Here is a 17,112-nt window from a genome sequence, read left to right on the forward strand (position 1 = left end):
TTTGGTCGGCGATTAAGACCAAAACTATATATAGTCGAGCGGACATATAATGTTCGTTTGTCACCGGGCGTGCATATAAAGTACGCTTCACATGAAGCGGTTGTAAAGTTCACGCCCCACTATCTGGGACGGACTTATGAGAGGGCTAAAGCCCCGGTCGCCCGCCCGGTCCACAAGCCTAATTTTCTCATTTTAGCCAAATTTTTAGTTAATCATGTGTATTAGTCCGGGTCTAAAATGAAAAATCCGTCATCCTGGATCCGTCCCTGCCCACTATGAGGCGAAGTTATAAAGTCCGCCTATTAATATAACCCAATTTTTTTTTAAACCACACACACTTGTGGGACATGTGGTGAATCAACACCAGGCCAACATATAAAGTCCGCCTCAACACCAGGCCAACATATAAAGTCCGCTTCATTTGAGGCGGACATATAATCAACGCTTGACCAAATTTTGGTCATTTCCCATTGTTCTCCACCACAGACTAAACCCAAATTTTGGTCTTCTTTTTTGGTTTTTACTTTTTACTTTTTGGTTTTACTCCTACCACTGCAGTTGCTTTAAGGTGCTATTAAGGTTGGTCTATGCTAACACCCTCTAATAGGGCATGGACTTTCCCTAAGCCCTTTTATGACTTAGCCAAATGCTGGAATTCAGTTAATCAGGTTAGTTGCAAAGTGGCGCGGACTTTCATCTCATCATAAGCATTCCTTCAAGACTGACGATGATCTTGGCACTGAAGCCAAATCTCTTGTGGAGGCGTGGGGAATGGCTTTTGGTCTTTCAATCTTCTCCAACACCATCTACAATTGGGAAGCTTTTTCTGCTTGATTTAATTCTGCATTTTGTTTTGCTTGTTTGCTACTTCTTGTAGCTTTTGTACATTGTTTCTTCGAATTAAATCTTCTCTCTTTTGTCTAAAAATAACTCAATTCTTTTCCCTCTTTCTCCTTTAATTCTTTGCAAGTACAAAACTGTTCCATGGAAACTACTACTGCTTCACAATAATATTGATGGTACAAGTGAACACAACATATTCAAAATTAGTTCAACTTCGTCTTGGAAAGATTATCCGACAACTCAAGAGTTGGGTTGGAGTTGGTATTTCACACTGGTTTCACTGTCTACTTTTGTGCACTCTCAGTATTATTGTATTTCGGTTTGTGCTAATTAAGTTTTTGTAGCAACAATATCTAGGGTTTGTAATGCTGCACCAGTATTTACTTGTGAAATTTTAGGACACTGCCCTGAAAAATGGGGATTCTCGATGGGCCATGGGGGTCTATACCGTCAGCATTACCGGTTATCAACCGAAACAAACTGGTGAAATGTTCGAATCAACATGACTTACTAGTGTGGATACTTCGTCCAGAACTGGAATTTATTTATTCTTGCTTTATTCAAAGCATGGTTAACCTTTTGTAGTCAAATTTCTAACTTGATATCACTCGTGCACTGTGTTTGTTTCAAACAAAATAAAATAAAATAAAATAAAATAAAGAAAAATCCAGCATAGAAGAACTAAAGCAACAAAAGGGGATAAAGAAGAAAGCAAACAAAGTTTGCACATACGCAAATAAAATAAACATTGAAGAGGAATCTGAAACCTGCCTGAAGAAGTTAGACCACTTTGCAGAAATAAAGTGCATGATTTATTTACATAAAATCCACGTTTTTCAAAAGGAAAAGAAAAGGAAAAATCCAGCAAAAGAAAAGCTAACGTTAATTATATATTATCACAATCTGAACGGGACTGAAAGTCATAATCCGAAAATTCTCTTATTAAAGCAAATGAGACTCAAACTCAGAATATCTTGATACAATTATCATAAGCATTGACTAATTTAGTCAGATCAGTCCTTGGTATTTCAACTGTTGGGATCGATACTCGCGCAACATACGTATAGGTAGTTTCGTTCTCCAAATTGTCTATCTACCTATCTATATCTCTGGTAGGATCTTTGTACATTATTCTTTCATGTAATATGACTCTCTTTTATTCAAAAATATTTTACGCCAAAAATCAGATGAACAAAATATAACACATACAACTAAAGTACTCTTTTAACTTCAAAAAGATTGTTGATTCATATAACTTACCATCATATAACCACACGAGGTTTGATGTTTCTGGAATAAAACATTCAGTCTTGTGGGGTACCCTCCAGTCAATTTTGTGTATCGTAAGCAGAACGAGTAAAGATTTACGAGTAATACGTAAGGAAATTGAGTACAAGATCGCACTCCACTTGACAAGAGACTCACTCTCTTTAACACGAACAAGATCTAGTGATAGATTTTGTTTTGCTCTAAAGGTGTGTGACAGGGAACAAGGTCTGAATATTCTTGGTTGGGTTGGTTGAATCTACCTTTCTTCTTCCTTTTACATGTTAAAAGTGATGTTTAAGGAGAAAATTTGTGTTAATGGTTGCTTTCACAAAGGGACATAACCTCCCCTGCTTAACTTTTTTGATTAATTAACAAAAGAATTACTGTTGGCTAATCTTTTAAGCACACTTTTTTCGTCTCATCTGAAATATCAGTTAATTAACTTTCTCTTTAAATACTTGTCTCATCCGCCCCTTCTAAAGCCAGCTGAACAAGGACAAAACATAGATCATCCACACACCTAGATTTTCTTCTTTAAACACATTAACAGCAACTTAATATATAGTTTACACTGGTAAGCTTTGAAATGGATGCTAACATAGATAAGAAGCGCTTGATTACTAGAGAGATGGTGGAAGCAAGAGAGTTACTAAAGGAACTTCAAACTGAAATTAATCCCTCTTCTTTTTCTGGTCATGATTTAATGACCAACATATTGTGTTCCGTAGAGACTTTTCTTGCGATGCTGAATCGAGTGAACGTGGAGACCAAATCTACCCCGGAGTCACCCTTGGGTCATGTCAGGAATGGAAGTTCTGTGAGCGAGTGCAATTCTGATTCACGAAAGAGGTATTGCACTAACAAATTTTATGGTATATATTCAATACAATATAATGTCTGCACAGAAATCATCTAGCTTATACATATCTGTCTCATTTATATCAGATATAGGAAACCCGCAGTGAGATGGACAGAACAAGTACGTGTTTCTGCACAAACGGGACTCCAAGGACCCGTAGATGATGGATACGCATGGCGGAAATATGGGCAGAAAAACATTCTTGAAGCCAAACACCATAGGTGAGCAACAAAGTTCTGAAGTCACCACTTAATTAGTACCAAAATATAAATGCAAAATCTACTTTTCAATGATATCGAACAAGTGGGTGCTTCTATTGATGCTGCAGAAGTTATTATAGATGTAGTTATGGAAAAACTCAAGGTTGTTTAGCAAGGAAACAAGTTCAGCGATCCGAACTAGACTGGTCCATCTTTGATGTTACCTATATTGGAAAACACAGTTGCATTGAAACACCAGAGCTACTGTCGATGAGATATTCACATAACAAACATCAGCATGATCAGCGTCGTCACCACAATTATCTAAAAGAACGAAAGGAGGATAAATTATTGGAAGAGACATATATAAAATTCCAAGCATCCAGTGTTCGAAGTGAAAAAGGAAACGATAAACAACTGAAGTATTATCCCTCTTTTTGTATCTGTTCTACTACTTCACTGCAACCACATATTGGCAACTGCTTAGAGGCTAGTCAAAATCACTTGGTCTCTACTTCAAGTAAAACTGAAAGTAACTCTCCTAGACCCACAGCTTCGGAATCCAACTATAAGATACACAATGTTGTAGGTTACAATACTGGTGAAGATTCATTACAAGCTACTGCTGATTCTCGTGATTCTAAAGATCATCATATGATTATTTCACCAACTGTTAGTGGAACTTCGTCCGTCATTAATAATTGTTCGAATCACATGGACTCTAGTTGGGATTGGGATTTTCCAATAGATTATAGTCCTCCACATTTCTAATAAGTTAAGTTAGTTGGGTTGTACTGCACACTAGTTATATCAACTGAAATCACGCCGGGTAAAGCAACCGGTGTGTCAATCGTCAATTATAGTACTTGACGATATTTTCGAGACATGCAAGCAATTGGTGTCTGTTTAGATCGAGTTTGAGCATCGTATATGATTGATTGATCGGGTTTAACTTTCCTTTTCTTTTTTATGACCAGTCACGTTTGTATGCACGGTAAACTTATATGTTCCATGTGTGTCGAGGGAAATGTTCCTCCCTCTTTGTCGAGGGAAAAGTTGGTCTATTATTCAGAATTCCAGGGTAGGAAGTATTTTCGTATGAGTAGCTATTGTAAGTACTGTTAATTAGTCTTGTGTTTTCCGTTTTGGAGCAATAAAATGGGAGTTTGAGTATGGATGTGCTGTGAACTTGACTGGTACGGGTACATTAATTATATACTCCTACTTTCATGACCAATAAATATACCCCTACCACATAATAAATATACCCCTCATCTTATCCATTTAAAGACATATTATATTAATACCCTCTATTATATAATCTTTTCTTATTTTATCACACAAACATATTTCTTCATTTTAATTTTTTTTTCCTCATTTCACAAGCAATCCACCACCAATTGACAACCGCCGCCACCAGTCCACCACTACCACCGCCGCCACTAGTCCACCATCACCGCCACATCCACAACCGTCGCCGCCGCCACCACCACCACCACCACCGCCGCCATTACCACCACCGCTACCGGCGGCGCCTCCGCTGGTCCGCCACCACCATCGCGGGGGTGGTGTCAACAACCGAAGTTGATCAAAAAAAATCAGAAAATAATTAAAATATAACATGGTGTCAACAACCAAAGTTGACCCCAAAAACAAAAATCAAAAAAATAATAAGCAAAAAAAAAAAATATGGTGCCAACAACCGAAATTGATCCCCAAAAAAAATCAGAAAACAAAGGAAAAAAAAATATGCTGTCAACAATCAAAGTGACTCCCAAAAGAAATCAGAAAATAAAATTATATGGTATCAACAACCGAAGTTGATCAAAAAAACTAAAAATTTAGAAAACGTTCCAATTATATATGGTGTCAACAACCAAAATTGATCCCAAAATCTGGTATCAACAATCAAAGTTGATCCCAAAATATGGTGTCAACAACCAAAATTGATCCCAAAATTAACACTTCAGAAAATGTTCAGATGAGGTACGGTGTCAACAACCATAGTTGATCCCAACATATGTATCAACAACCAAAGTTGATCCCAATATATGTATCAACAACCAAAATTAATCCCGAAAAACTAGTGTCAACAATCAAAGTTGATCCCAAAAATTATTATATTAAAATTATTAGTGAACCTGGCGTGAATCGACCACGCATCTTCTGACGTGGAGTCAGGTATGTTATCATTACACCACAAGTCCTCAAATATAGCTACCTTAATGTTTCTACAGTTCAATTGGAATGACTCTTCTGTAAACATTTAGCTCCCTCGAAAGAAACTAAAACAAGAAATTTATTTTTCACACATGCGTTCTGAAGTAGTAGGAAAGAGTATGAAACATCCTAGAAAGTTAATTTACAAAAGAAAAATTAATGAGTGTTTTATAATCTAGTTTTACTGGAGGTGGAACATTACGTGGGTACATTACAGATGGAACTACAATATATGAAGCTACCAAGTAAAAACAAGTTTCACTTACTCCAAAAACCAATAATTTCGTTTAGTTTCAAAGTAAAGTACTTATATATGCGGTTGATTAAGTCAGTTTCGTTTAGTTCTACTGTAGTAAACTAAATAAGTTGAAGATATTTGGCAAGAAATGGCCTCATATTATGATCAGCAAAACAGATGATACTTCAAAAATCAATAGTTAGCTTAATAAGATGCAACTCTATAATACAACCTATTAAAGATCTTAATTAAAACTGTCGAAAACATAATTACTTCATTAAAAAAATAATGGATATTTTGATTTTGGGTCCCAACTTTATGACCAGTGTGGCGTTTGGGTCCTAAAAAATTCAATATTAGAGTGTGCGTCCCAGGACCGTAGTTAACTGTCTTGACAAAGCTACTTTCTCGACATACACTGAAAAGAAAAACTCCCCATGAGATAAAAAAATAAATAGAAAATAGACAAATAAAATGATTTAGATTATGTTCCTACTTTGCATTTGTAGGATCAGAATCTCGCAACGACAATGCCTCAGCGAAATTATCAACAACACAACACAACAGTGTCGCAGAACAATTTCTGAAATGACATGATAAACGACGTCAGCTAAAATCATGAGAAAAATGTGATGGTCCTGCGAAAATTAGAGAGTTTGCGAAATCAACATTTGTATGGATGCGAGAATTGTCGCAAGTCATATCCGAAAATAAAGGATAGGTTAGCTGTCATCCACTATGTAATTCCCTATAAATAGTCGTTCCATTGTAAAGAAGGGGAGAGATTTTTTCTGAGTGAGAAGCAAGGAAATAGGAGAGAGAAAATCTAGAGCAGCGGTTATTCTTGATTCCTTGATCTTTTCTTGTAAGATTGTTCAAAGATTGGTCAATAAAATTAAGATTCTTACTCTAAAATGAGTTGAATGTTAATGAAATCTTATGAGGGGTGTAGTGTAGGATTTCCTGCAACTACATAATGGCGCTAGAAACAGGGAAATTAAAGATTATTCTAGAAAAATTGAAGATTAATATTGAGATTTGTGAAGATTTGGAGTGATTGATTAAGAATTTTACATAATCTCTTGCAATTCGTTAACATTGAAGAAATGACTAGAAGAAGAAATACATCAGAACAACCAACTACTGTTAGAAGAAGCACGAGAATTGCTGGAAGAGAAAGAAGTGAAATATGAGAATCTAATAGAATGAGAAATAATGGAGAAAATCAAATTCAACCACCAGTTCAACAAACACTAGTACAAGGAAGGAATATAGATTATGATAGGGTGAGTATACACACTTGGCAATCAAAAATTCCGCAGAAGAAGTAGAAGAAGTGCATCAAACCAGAAACCATAGACAGGTAGAGAGAAATCAAGAAGCAGATGAAGGAATAATTCATCGAGATGAGGAAATTGGAGCATTAGAAACATTGAGACGAAGAATACATGAAGAAAGAAGAGCTGAGGCATAAGAACGTGCAAATCTAACAAGGCAAAATCACGAATTGAGGATAGAAAATATGAGACTACAGAGTAGAAGATCGAGAAGTATTACAAAATCATATTCAAGATCGACTAGAGGAGAGATGAGGCGAAACTCGCCCACAATTAATGCTGGAAACAATATTCAAGAAGAAATATCAAATCCTAATGAAGAATATCGCGAAACAATTAATGATGATCGTTACGTTCCACAAAATGAAACTTTTGATGATAGGCAAAATGATAGAAATCAAGAGAATGGACAACGTCAGGGACGAAATGATCAAGATGGCGAAGGGGATCGAGAGGAAGGAAGGAGAATTTTACATGAGAGAGAAGCTCAAAGAAATCAACAAACGATTGAAGAAGAAATTGAAAGACATTATGCTGAACAAGAACGTTTAATTCGCGAACGTTAAAGATTGAGAGCGGAAATGGAAAAACAAAAGCTTCAGGAGACAATTCGCCAGAACAATCACGACAATCGAGAAAGAAGGCGTACAAAAAACCGGAATAACGATAATATCAATGAAGAGTATGATAGAGTATAGAGGATGGCTGAAAGACAGCGAATGGAATTAATAAGAAATGAACAAAATCATGAAGGGGAAAATGAGAGACATCATCAGATGCGAATTCAAGATAGAGATGAAGAAGAAAATCGTAGAAGAAGACGAGATGAGGTTAATGAAGAAGAAATACAAAATTTCGTGAGAGAAGAAAGACATGAACGCAAAAGAAGGGAGGCGAAATTAAAAAGACCAATGGATCAAAATTCAGGTGTAAATAAACAAATCTTGAAAGAATTAGAAGAAATGAGAGGAATGCTAAATAATAGAGGAGAAGTAGGCAGAAGACAATTGGATGAAGCTATAGAAGAAGCTGGAACAACTTGCGCAATTCAACACATTAAAGCCTACGTGAGGTGTATGTTGCAATGGAAAAATCATGATGCCGTATTATGCAAGTATTTTGCATCCATCTTAACAGGGGAGGCGTTAAAATGGTTTGAAGGTCTACCAAAGAATACAATAACATCCTTCAATCATTTGCAGACTACATTCCTGGGGGAATATATAAGTAATAATTCTTCGCGACCTGGTATTGAAGACGTGTTTGGATTAAAACAAAGGATTGGCGAAAGTTTGAAGCACCTAACTAAAATATGGAGGACTATGTGTAGAGAAATGGCTGTCTGTGTGGATGAGAGATATCTTATCTTATCATTTATCAATGCTATGTTTGCAACCAACCTATTGTATATCCAAATTTTCAGAGTCAAGAATACGATCACAATGACTGAATTGCGAGAACTTCTAGAAGAATATATTGCTCTAGAGGAAAGGAAAAATGAAATGGAATCATACCCAGTTGCGAACACCAGTTCACAAACAGCGAATGCAAGCTTATTACCCAAACTAATAAACACAGTAGCGAACACTTCGCAAGTACAACAAGAGAAGGTGACGGGTAACAATCAACAGAAACTGGTGGCTATGGGAAGCCGAGATCAAGAGGAGTATGAAAGACAAAGAAATTTCTACAATCGTGGTGGAAATAACAAGATTCAAAGACTCGATCAACCGCAAGAAACTTATGGAGGTCAAAGACAAAACTATAATAGAGGACAAGGAGGTCACAAGGTAGTATGAGAAGAAATCAAGATGCCACCTCTAAATGCAAGTGTGGAGAAAATATGGAAAGCTATAATTTTGATGGAGAATATACCAACACCATGGAACATGGGAACGGAACCACCTCCAAACCACAAAATTCATGAGTTTTGTTCTTATCATCATTTTCATGGACATACTACAAATGATTGCAGAAATGTAAAAATAATTATTTTGAGAATGATAGATCAAGGAAAAGTAAACCACTTTTTGGTAGGGCCCCCACAATCTCAACCATTGCCACCACCACCAGAGCATCACAAAGTAAACACGATGAAAAAGAAGGAAACATTCTTCATAGAAGTTGGTGCAAAAGCAAAGAATATATTCTGTCACTCTATCGTACATTCATACAAAACAATTGAAGATTTTCATGACAATATTTTGAGTAGAGTGTTAGCAAGAGATAATGATGGAAGAGAAATTATGAATATTGCGAAAATCTCGCCACTAGCGGAATGGCAGAAACATATTATTTCTTTTACCGCAGAAGAAATCCCCGAAGGTGAAGAAGTACATGATAATCCATTGGTAGTAAAATTATAAATTAATCCAAAACCGAAAGAAGATGAGGATGATGAATCTGAAGATTCATGGGAAATTAATAGGATTCTAATCGATACTGGAAGCTCTGTGAACATCTTATTTTATCATACTTATAAAACTATGGGAGGAAGAGATGATGATCTTATACCATCAACATATAAGATATATGGTTTTAATGGTACTGCCAACAAGCCTAAAGGGGAGGTTACTATGCGAATTCCATTGAAGGGAATATCTTTTGAAATCCTATTCTGTGTCGTTGATGTAGAATCACCCTACAATGAATTAATTGGTCGACCTTGGCTACATGGGATTATAGGTGTAGCTTCAACTTTCCACCAGTGCATCAAATTCCCTCACCCCAGCGGTGTAGGAATCATAAAGGGAGATTGGGTTGAAGGAAAGAGGTGTTACGTAACTGAGGTAGAATCCTGCGAAGGAAGAGCAAACAAGAAGGAAAGTTGGCGACACAAAATCAAAGAGACACAAAGAAGTGAGACGCTGATGGTGTATGCAATCGAAAGAAAAGAAGAAGAGATGTTGCGAAACTAATGCTAACTCAGAATAAAAAATGGTGAACATACCACTACCAAGGAAACAGTAGCAGAAAATAACAAAGAAGCAGAGGATAGCAAAGCTAATGTATGAATAATTGATTTGTTGCGACATTCTCTCAATAAATAAAATTCTCAAAAATACATTTTATTGAATGACAAAATTGAGATTGCGAAATGCAAATACAATATGATGATCTGCAAGAATCTCGCAGAGATAATGAATTCTACAAAAGACAATCAGAGAAAAATGAAAAAATAGAAAGGGGCGAATCTTTATGGCGTACACCCTAGTTCGCGAATACAATTTCTCAAGAGGCAAATGTAAGACCTAAAGTACGTCATATAAGGGGGTACCTGTTGCATGGATCAGGGAAAGGCTACACCGCCACCGGAACCTGAGTCATGGAGATTTGGGATCAATAAATCCCATCCGGAAGAGTCACCTTGGATTCTCAGCTTAAGCATATGACTTAGGTTGGGCGACTAAGGTAATAAGGATTCTCCCAAGGAGTGCAGAATCTGATCAAGGCGCCGAGGTACACGGTTGAGTCAAGAGTGCCAGGGGCGTACGGAGCGTACCTTTCCATTCTTGACAAGTCTTGACTTATACTGCACTCGGCCTGAAGAAAACCCTACTTAGGGTGCAGTCTCGTAACCATAAACCCTATAGGTAAAAGGGATAAGAGGTTGCGAAAACAACTGGTTGTTGTTAAGACTGGATGGGAGGAGCTAACCTTGTATGGTAGAAGTACGCCTCCTTGAAGGGGCAACCAGGGGGAGATAAGGGCGGCACCCTCCATTAGGGAGCTGATAAGTGTCTTAAGACGCAAATGTCATGAGGTTTTTTACTCGCAAGGGTATTAAGGCTTGTCATATTTGTGCGACAATCCTGAAGAGGAAATAATACAAAAGAAAAAGATAGGACGAGATCAATGGGTTTTCGCATGAAAGTGCAAAGACGTCCTACGATTTCGTCGCAAGACGGCAATGTCATGGGGATTTATTTTCGCAAGAATATTTAGGCCTGTCATATTGTCGCAACATTCCTTAAGAGGCCATAATACAAAAGAAAAAGTTAAGGCAAGATCAATGGGTTTTTACATGAAAGTGCAAGAACGTCATGCGATTTTGTTGCAATGACAAGAGGTGGCATAATAAGACCTTTAATTAGGAAGGCAAAATAATACCACACAGGAATGAGATTTTGAAAAGAATAAAAATTCACTTCGCATAAGATTGCGAAATTATACATAAACAACTACGAAGTTGAGGCACAAAATAAGAAAAATCTGCAAAATCTCTCATTTGGATACAAATAACAGAGGCAAGTATGGGAATGAATGAAATTAGAAAATGTTATTTGTCTCCATATGATAGATTTACGCAAAAATTCAAAAATTAATGATTATTTTTATTAATTCAAAGATTTACGCAAAAATGCAAGGAAGAATTGTTTTAATGAATGCAGGTCAAAATGAAAGAAAATCATATATTAAGGAATATGGGGAATCAAAAGAGTTCGAAAATATACAGAAAGAAGGAATGAATGTACAAATATTACAGAAGATCAAAGAAAGAAACAAAGACTACTTCTTAGTTGACCCTTCATCATATTCATCAGAATTGTTCCCTTCTGCGTCTGCATCAGAACTTTCATCACCATCAGAACCTTCATCACCATCAGATTCTTCATCATCAGCTTTGCTATCAGAGATAGTTAGACTAGGAATGTTCTCTGGGATCTCCTTCAAGAGACAAGGATAATCAGAGTGAGGAATACTATGGTCATCACAAACCATTTGAATAGTTTGATTGAGAAAATGCAGAGCGTCGGTCTTAAAGTTCGCAACAGTGATCTTGATTTGATTCTTTAATCTAGAATACTTGTTGTTGCGAGAAGAAAGATTCTTTGCGAGTTCCTTTTTTGCAGCTTCAAGTTCCTCAATTCTTTCGCAATATCTACTTTCAGAATCTGCGATCCAAAGGCAATCAATTAATAACTTGATGAAAATTCATAAGAAACAAAATATTAATGAAGAAGAACAGTTAATAACCTTCTCTGTCAGAAATCATATCTCTAATCAAGGCTTTATGCTCAACTTGGAGACTAACATTTACACCTAAATCTTTTCTGGCATCGTCTAAGATTTTCGCAGCCCAAGCGAATTTTTCCTCATTACTTATAAGAAGACGAGAACGAATTTGGTTTTCTCTTTCACAGAGCTCGATGTTCTTGCGGTTAGCTTCATCTCGTTCAAGTTGAACTTCAAGAAGGGTTTCTTGGAATTTCGCCAAAGCCTTAGCACCTTGATCAGAGATGCGATCCTTATCATCTATGAGACCGTTAATATTGGTTCTTAACTCATTGATTTTCTCTTTAGAATTAAGAAGGAGACGCTTAAATTGATTGGCTAAGCCTAAACTAGATCTATGGTCAATTTCTAAGAGGCGAAATTTGGATCTTAGTTCATTCAGAGAAAGAGATGAAGTTTTATCATTTGAGAAACTATTTAAAGATTTATTAAGACGCTCAAGAAGGGTATCATTATCCAACGCATTAGGAAATGAACGAAGAATGGTAGCTTCATCAGAAAGACCATAAATGTCTGCAAAAAGGATCAATTAAATAAGATAAAACAACAAGATGAATGAATGAATGGAAAGGAGAAAAGTAACATACCATAAAGTTGATTATTTGCTTGCTGAAGACTAGAGATTTTGTTCTTATACGAAGAAGAATCAATTTCTAGTTGTTTGTTCTTCTCGCGAAGACATTTGACTTCAGCTTTCAGTTCCTCATTCTTTGTACGAAATTGAAGATTCTTCTTTTCAAGAATTTTGCGTCTCCTCTCCAGATCTGAGGCAACAGCGAAAGAAGCTTTTCCATCCTGCGAGAAAATATAAAAAGTATTAAAATAGAAAGAGATTTTGAGTTACAATAATGAAGAAGTAAAAGGATGAAAGCATACCAGACTATTAAGAGAATGCAGGAAATTGGGAGTCACTGATCTAGAAACTCCACGAAGAGAATTATCACCATCCAATAAAGGAACATCGCAAATTGTAGCGAGAGCTTTGCAGGTATTAGCGAATTGACTATCTCCCATTTCTTGCAAGGAATCAGAAAAGAGGCCAGAGAGCTTAGCCATAGAAGATTCAGATGGAGAATCTTCATTTACAGCAAGGTCATCATTATCCTCATTATCCTCATCACTCACGGAATTTTCATGAGAAGGAATATTTGAAGGAGAGGAAGAACGGATTTTTCTCTTCTTTGAAGGAGGAGCAGTTGGTTTTTCCCTGCGAATAACACCTTTGCCTTTATCACCAGTCTTCGCAACATTGGCAGGCTCTTCTATTTCTGCAATAATCTTCACACACAGATAAAAATAAGAAAAAGAGGAAACAATATACTGTTTAAAATCATAAGAGAATATTTCTTACCTCATCTGTGTATGAGCGAAGAGCTAACAAGGTATTAGCCTTCCCAGTCCTGTGATAGCTATCTTTCAGTTTCTGGATCTAGAGAATTTCGCAAGAATCAGCGACAAAAAAGGATGAAGATAAATAACGAAATGTAAAATTAGCGAAACTAGAAGAAACATACCTCTTTCTTCTTCTCGGGCCAAGAGAATACCCAAGGATTATAAGTAGCGAGATTCTCAGGAAGAACGTTTGACCCAGCAATGTAAGGTCGTTTCAGCATCAAGGGAAAAACACACCATTTATCATCTTTGGATTGGCGAGGAGTTGTGTTCTTACCAGAATGCCAATCAATGTCTTGCATGAGTATTTTAGCTTCATCAATATTATCTTTCCTTTTCAAGCGAATACCCCAGCGAGTATTCTCTTTCTTCATGGAGATCAATTCATAATTTTCAAAGAAATTCGCTACTGTGTATTTTTCAGCAATTATCTCCAAGTCTGCGAATTTAGGATCCCTAAGTTCTTTGGAGTAAATAGATCCTTTACTAGAACCACGGTTAGCGAACTCTAGCATCATACGGATGCAATCTCCACTCAATTGGAAGATAGCTCGCGAAAATCCTGAATGAGCGAGAATTTCATAGAACAGAGGAATATTTGGGTCATAAAGAGGAATGGGGAGACCTGCGAGAATTTGACCTAGCGAAACTATGATTGATTGATCATCATAATGTTGATCAGAGAAAAGTTTGATAGAAAGAATTGACTTGGCACTTTCACCAGGAATGGTAGAAAGTGTGAAACCTTTCTCAGCAAGATCTTTTTGGACGTCTTTTAATTTTTTCTCATGTTTGTGGCCACTTGGAGGCATATCTGAAAATAAAGTATGGGAATGAATAAAAAGTAAGAAGATTGAAGAGGGAAGAATTACAATAGCATAACTTACGGAAGAACAATAGAGTTGCAGAGATGAGAGAATAAAAAGAGAAGAGAAAGTAAAAAGAAAATGGAAAGAAGAGTAAGAAGAATATATAAAGAAGATTTTTTTTTACTCGAAGAGATAAACACCATTAATGCGAAAAAAGGTGAGCGGTTGAAAAGCAGCGGTTACAGAAGACGTGTCAAGAAATAAATGGAAGAAAGGATACGTGTGATAAATGCAGAATATGAAGAGATGGACAGCTGCGGCATTTCTCACATCATTCTCTACTTCGCAGAGAAGATATGAGAAGAGGCAAGATGTAGGATCAGAATCTCGCAACGACAATGCCTAAGCGAAATTATCAACAGCACAACAAAACAGTGTCGCAGAACAATTTCTGAAATGACATGATAAACGACGTTAGCTAAAATCATGAGAAAAATGTGATGTTCCTACGAATATTAGAGAGTTTGCGAGATTAACATTTGTAAGGATGCGAGAATGTCGCAAGTCATATCCGAAAATAAAGGACAGGTTAGCTATTATCCACTATGTAATTCCCTATAAATAGTCGTTCCATTGTAAAGAAGGGGAGAGATCTTTTTTTGAGTGAGAAGCAAGTAAATAGGAGAGAGAAAATCTGGAGCAGTGGTTATTCTTGATTCCTTTATCTTTTCTTGTAAGATTGTTCAAAGATTGGTCAACAAAATTAAGATTGTTAATCTAAAATGAGTTAAATGTTAATGAAATCTTGTGAAGGGTGTAGTGTAGGATTTCCTGCAACTACAACATTTCTACAATTGCCATTTTTTGTCCAATATGCTCCTCGACATATGGGCGTAACATTATTTTCCTCATGCATATGAGCTTTAGAAAAATCAAACCCTTCAAATCTCATTTCATTTTCTTATTGATTACACGACTGACTTGAGAGAACAACAAGATAGTTCACGTTGAGATTCGACTATTAAACCCGTTCATGTATCAGCCAGAACAAAAAATTTCTTCAAAAAAAAAAAAAAAAAAGCTTAGTACAAAACACAATAGGTTGTTGGTGGAACAGTTGTACATTTTGGTTTTCGACATCACAAGTAAAAGAACAACAACAAGGGATTTGGGTATTAAAAAAATAAAAAAATCACCAGCCTTGACCAATGAACCACATCCAATCAAGTGTTGCACCAAGAGTAATGCCTATAAGCAGGAATAACGCAAACAGATTTGAAAATGAACTAGCAGACCAGATGGTTTAAATGTTTACTCAATTAACTCATAACTAAACAAGTCTTTATCACCAACACCATCACTCTCATTACTGCAACAAAATCCATCACTGTCGCCTCCATTTGTTTGCATCAATTTTTAGTTCAAAATTCAAATTTTCATCGCCCAAGTAACTAAACATTCAAGGAACTATACATTTTCATCACTCAAACAACACATATAGCACAAATATTCGATGTTCACCATGTATATAATGTATGAACCTAATGAGCATTCTTTAAACCCGAAATTTTAACTACTTCGATAAAAATGTCAGAAAATCACGTATAAATATAGCAGAAATTTGGAAAAATCTCAAATTGAATAGGGAATGAACCTGGAAAAGGATGGTGAGACGAGCAAAGCGAGTAGTATAAGTTTTACAAACAACATCAACAATGCCACCAGCTATAGCAAGTGCGAAATAATTCTGATCCAAGAATGTTGTTGTTGATGATACTTTCTCACACCACCACTACCACCAGGATTTACAACACCATCTACTCATCTTACTGGTTCTATTTTGATACTCATTTTTACAAAACTAAAATGCATAAATCACTGAGACCCGTCCCTGCAGAGACACCACTGTCATTAGTATCACCACCGTATTATTATTCTGATTAACATCACCAATTCCAGATTCATATTACAACCACCATGTTCAACTATAGATCCAAATCTCTCAATAATCAATATCTTTTGATCCTAATTTTTAGATATTAGTTGTTGTACCAAATGGAACTGAAATTCGAGTCTATTGCTATATCAATTGAGAAGAAGAACAACTTTTAATTGAGAAACTAAACCCATTGAATCTGTAACAGACATCAAAAGTGGAGTAGAAATATATTGCAATACATACCTCCTCCACCACCGCCGCCACCAACAAAACCACCATCACCGTCATCATTAATTCCCGAGCTTCTATAATTCGAACAAGTTCACTTCTAACTTTATGGTAGGCTTGGGAATGTGTGTAAAATAAGAGAATAAGAAGCCTACATGTTATAACCCCAAGTGCACGGTGTCGGTTGTAGCTTGTGCAAATACGGGTCGAATCCACAGGGACTAGGGTGTGAGTTGAAGTTTCCTAAGATAATTCTAGCTAAGCTAAGTGATGACAGTGAGTAAGAAGCAAAGGTGGTGACAGTGACAGTGAGTGACAAAGAGTGATAGTGGAAAAGAAACCAAGGCAGTAACACAGGCAGTGATAAAGAAACAAAGGCAGTGAAGTATAGAAGGGACTAGGATCTTGAATCCACCCTTTTCCTAAGATAAGTCCTCCAACTATGTTCTTGTCCCTTGTTAGTTATCAGTCAGCTTCTAGGCTCTCTGAATAACTAGATGACAGTTGTGGTTCAAAGCCGGCTGTTCATCTAAGGATTGGTCTAGAAAGATTACTAAGAACACTAAGATGAATCTAATCCTAGTAGTAGTTGGGGATCTCACACTGCAACTACCCCCAGAGAAGCTTGCTTAGTGTTTTAACAACCTAAAAGGATATTCAATCCTAGACAGTTCAAGCACAACAAGATCAGAGCATGGATGGGACAAATACAATTGAAATTTACAAAATAATTTAAACTAAGAACTAACCCTTGAGGCACTG

At 36.5% G+C, this 17,112-nt stretch overlaps 1 protein-coding gene across 1 annotated transcript; it reads left to right on the plus strand.

Moving 5' to 3' along the window:
• Positions 1-2,698: 2,698 nt before the first annotated feature.
• On the plus strand, positions 2,699-3,942 carry LOC113325190 (probable WRKY transcription factor 41). The gene is made up of 3 exons (XM_026573403.1): positions 2,699-2,961; positions 3,058-3,192; positions 3,300-3,942. Exons 1-3 carry the CDS (start codon positions 2,699-2,701, stop codon positions 3,940-3,942), a joined length of 1,041 nt encoding a protein of 346 aa, XP_026429188.1.
• Positions 3,943-17,112: the final 13,170 nt, after the last annotated feature.

Source organism: Papaver somniferum, chromosome 11 (genome assembly GCF_003573695.1).
Source record: "Papaver somniferum cultivar HN1 chromosome 11, ASM357369v1, whole genome shotgun sequence".
NCBI lineage: Eukaryota > Viridiplantae > Streptophyta > Magnoliopsida > Ranunculales > Papaveraceae > Papaver > Papaver somniferum.

Excerpts from the sequence above, each read along its gene's own strand:
- LOC113325190 (XM_026573403.1), top strand. The coding sequence starts at position 2,699 with ATGGATGCTAACATAGATAAGAAGCGCTTGATTACTAGAGAGATGGTG. Across the intron at positions 2,962-3,057 it reads AATTCTGATTCACGAAAGAG|ATATAGGAAACCCGCAGTGA; the intron begins GTATTGCACTAA and ends CATTTATATCAG. Across the intron at positions 3,193-3,299 it reads CTTGAAGCCAAACACCATAG|AAGTTATTATAGATGTAGTT; the intron begins GTGAGCAACAAA and ends TTGATGCTGCAG.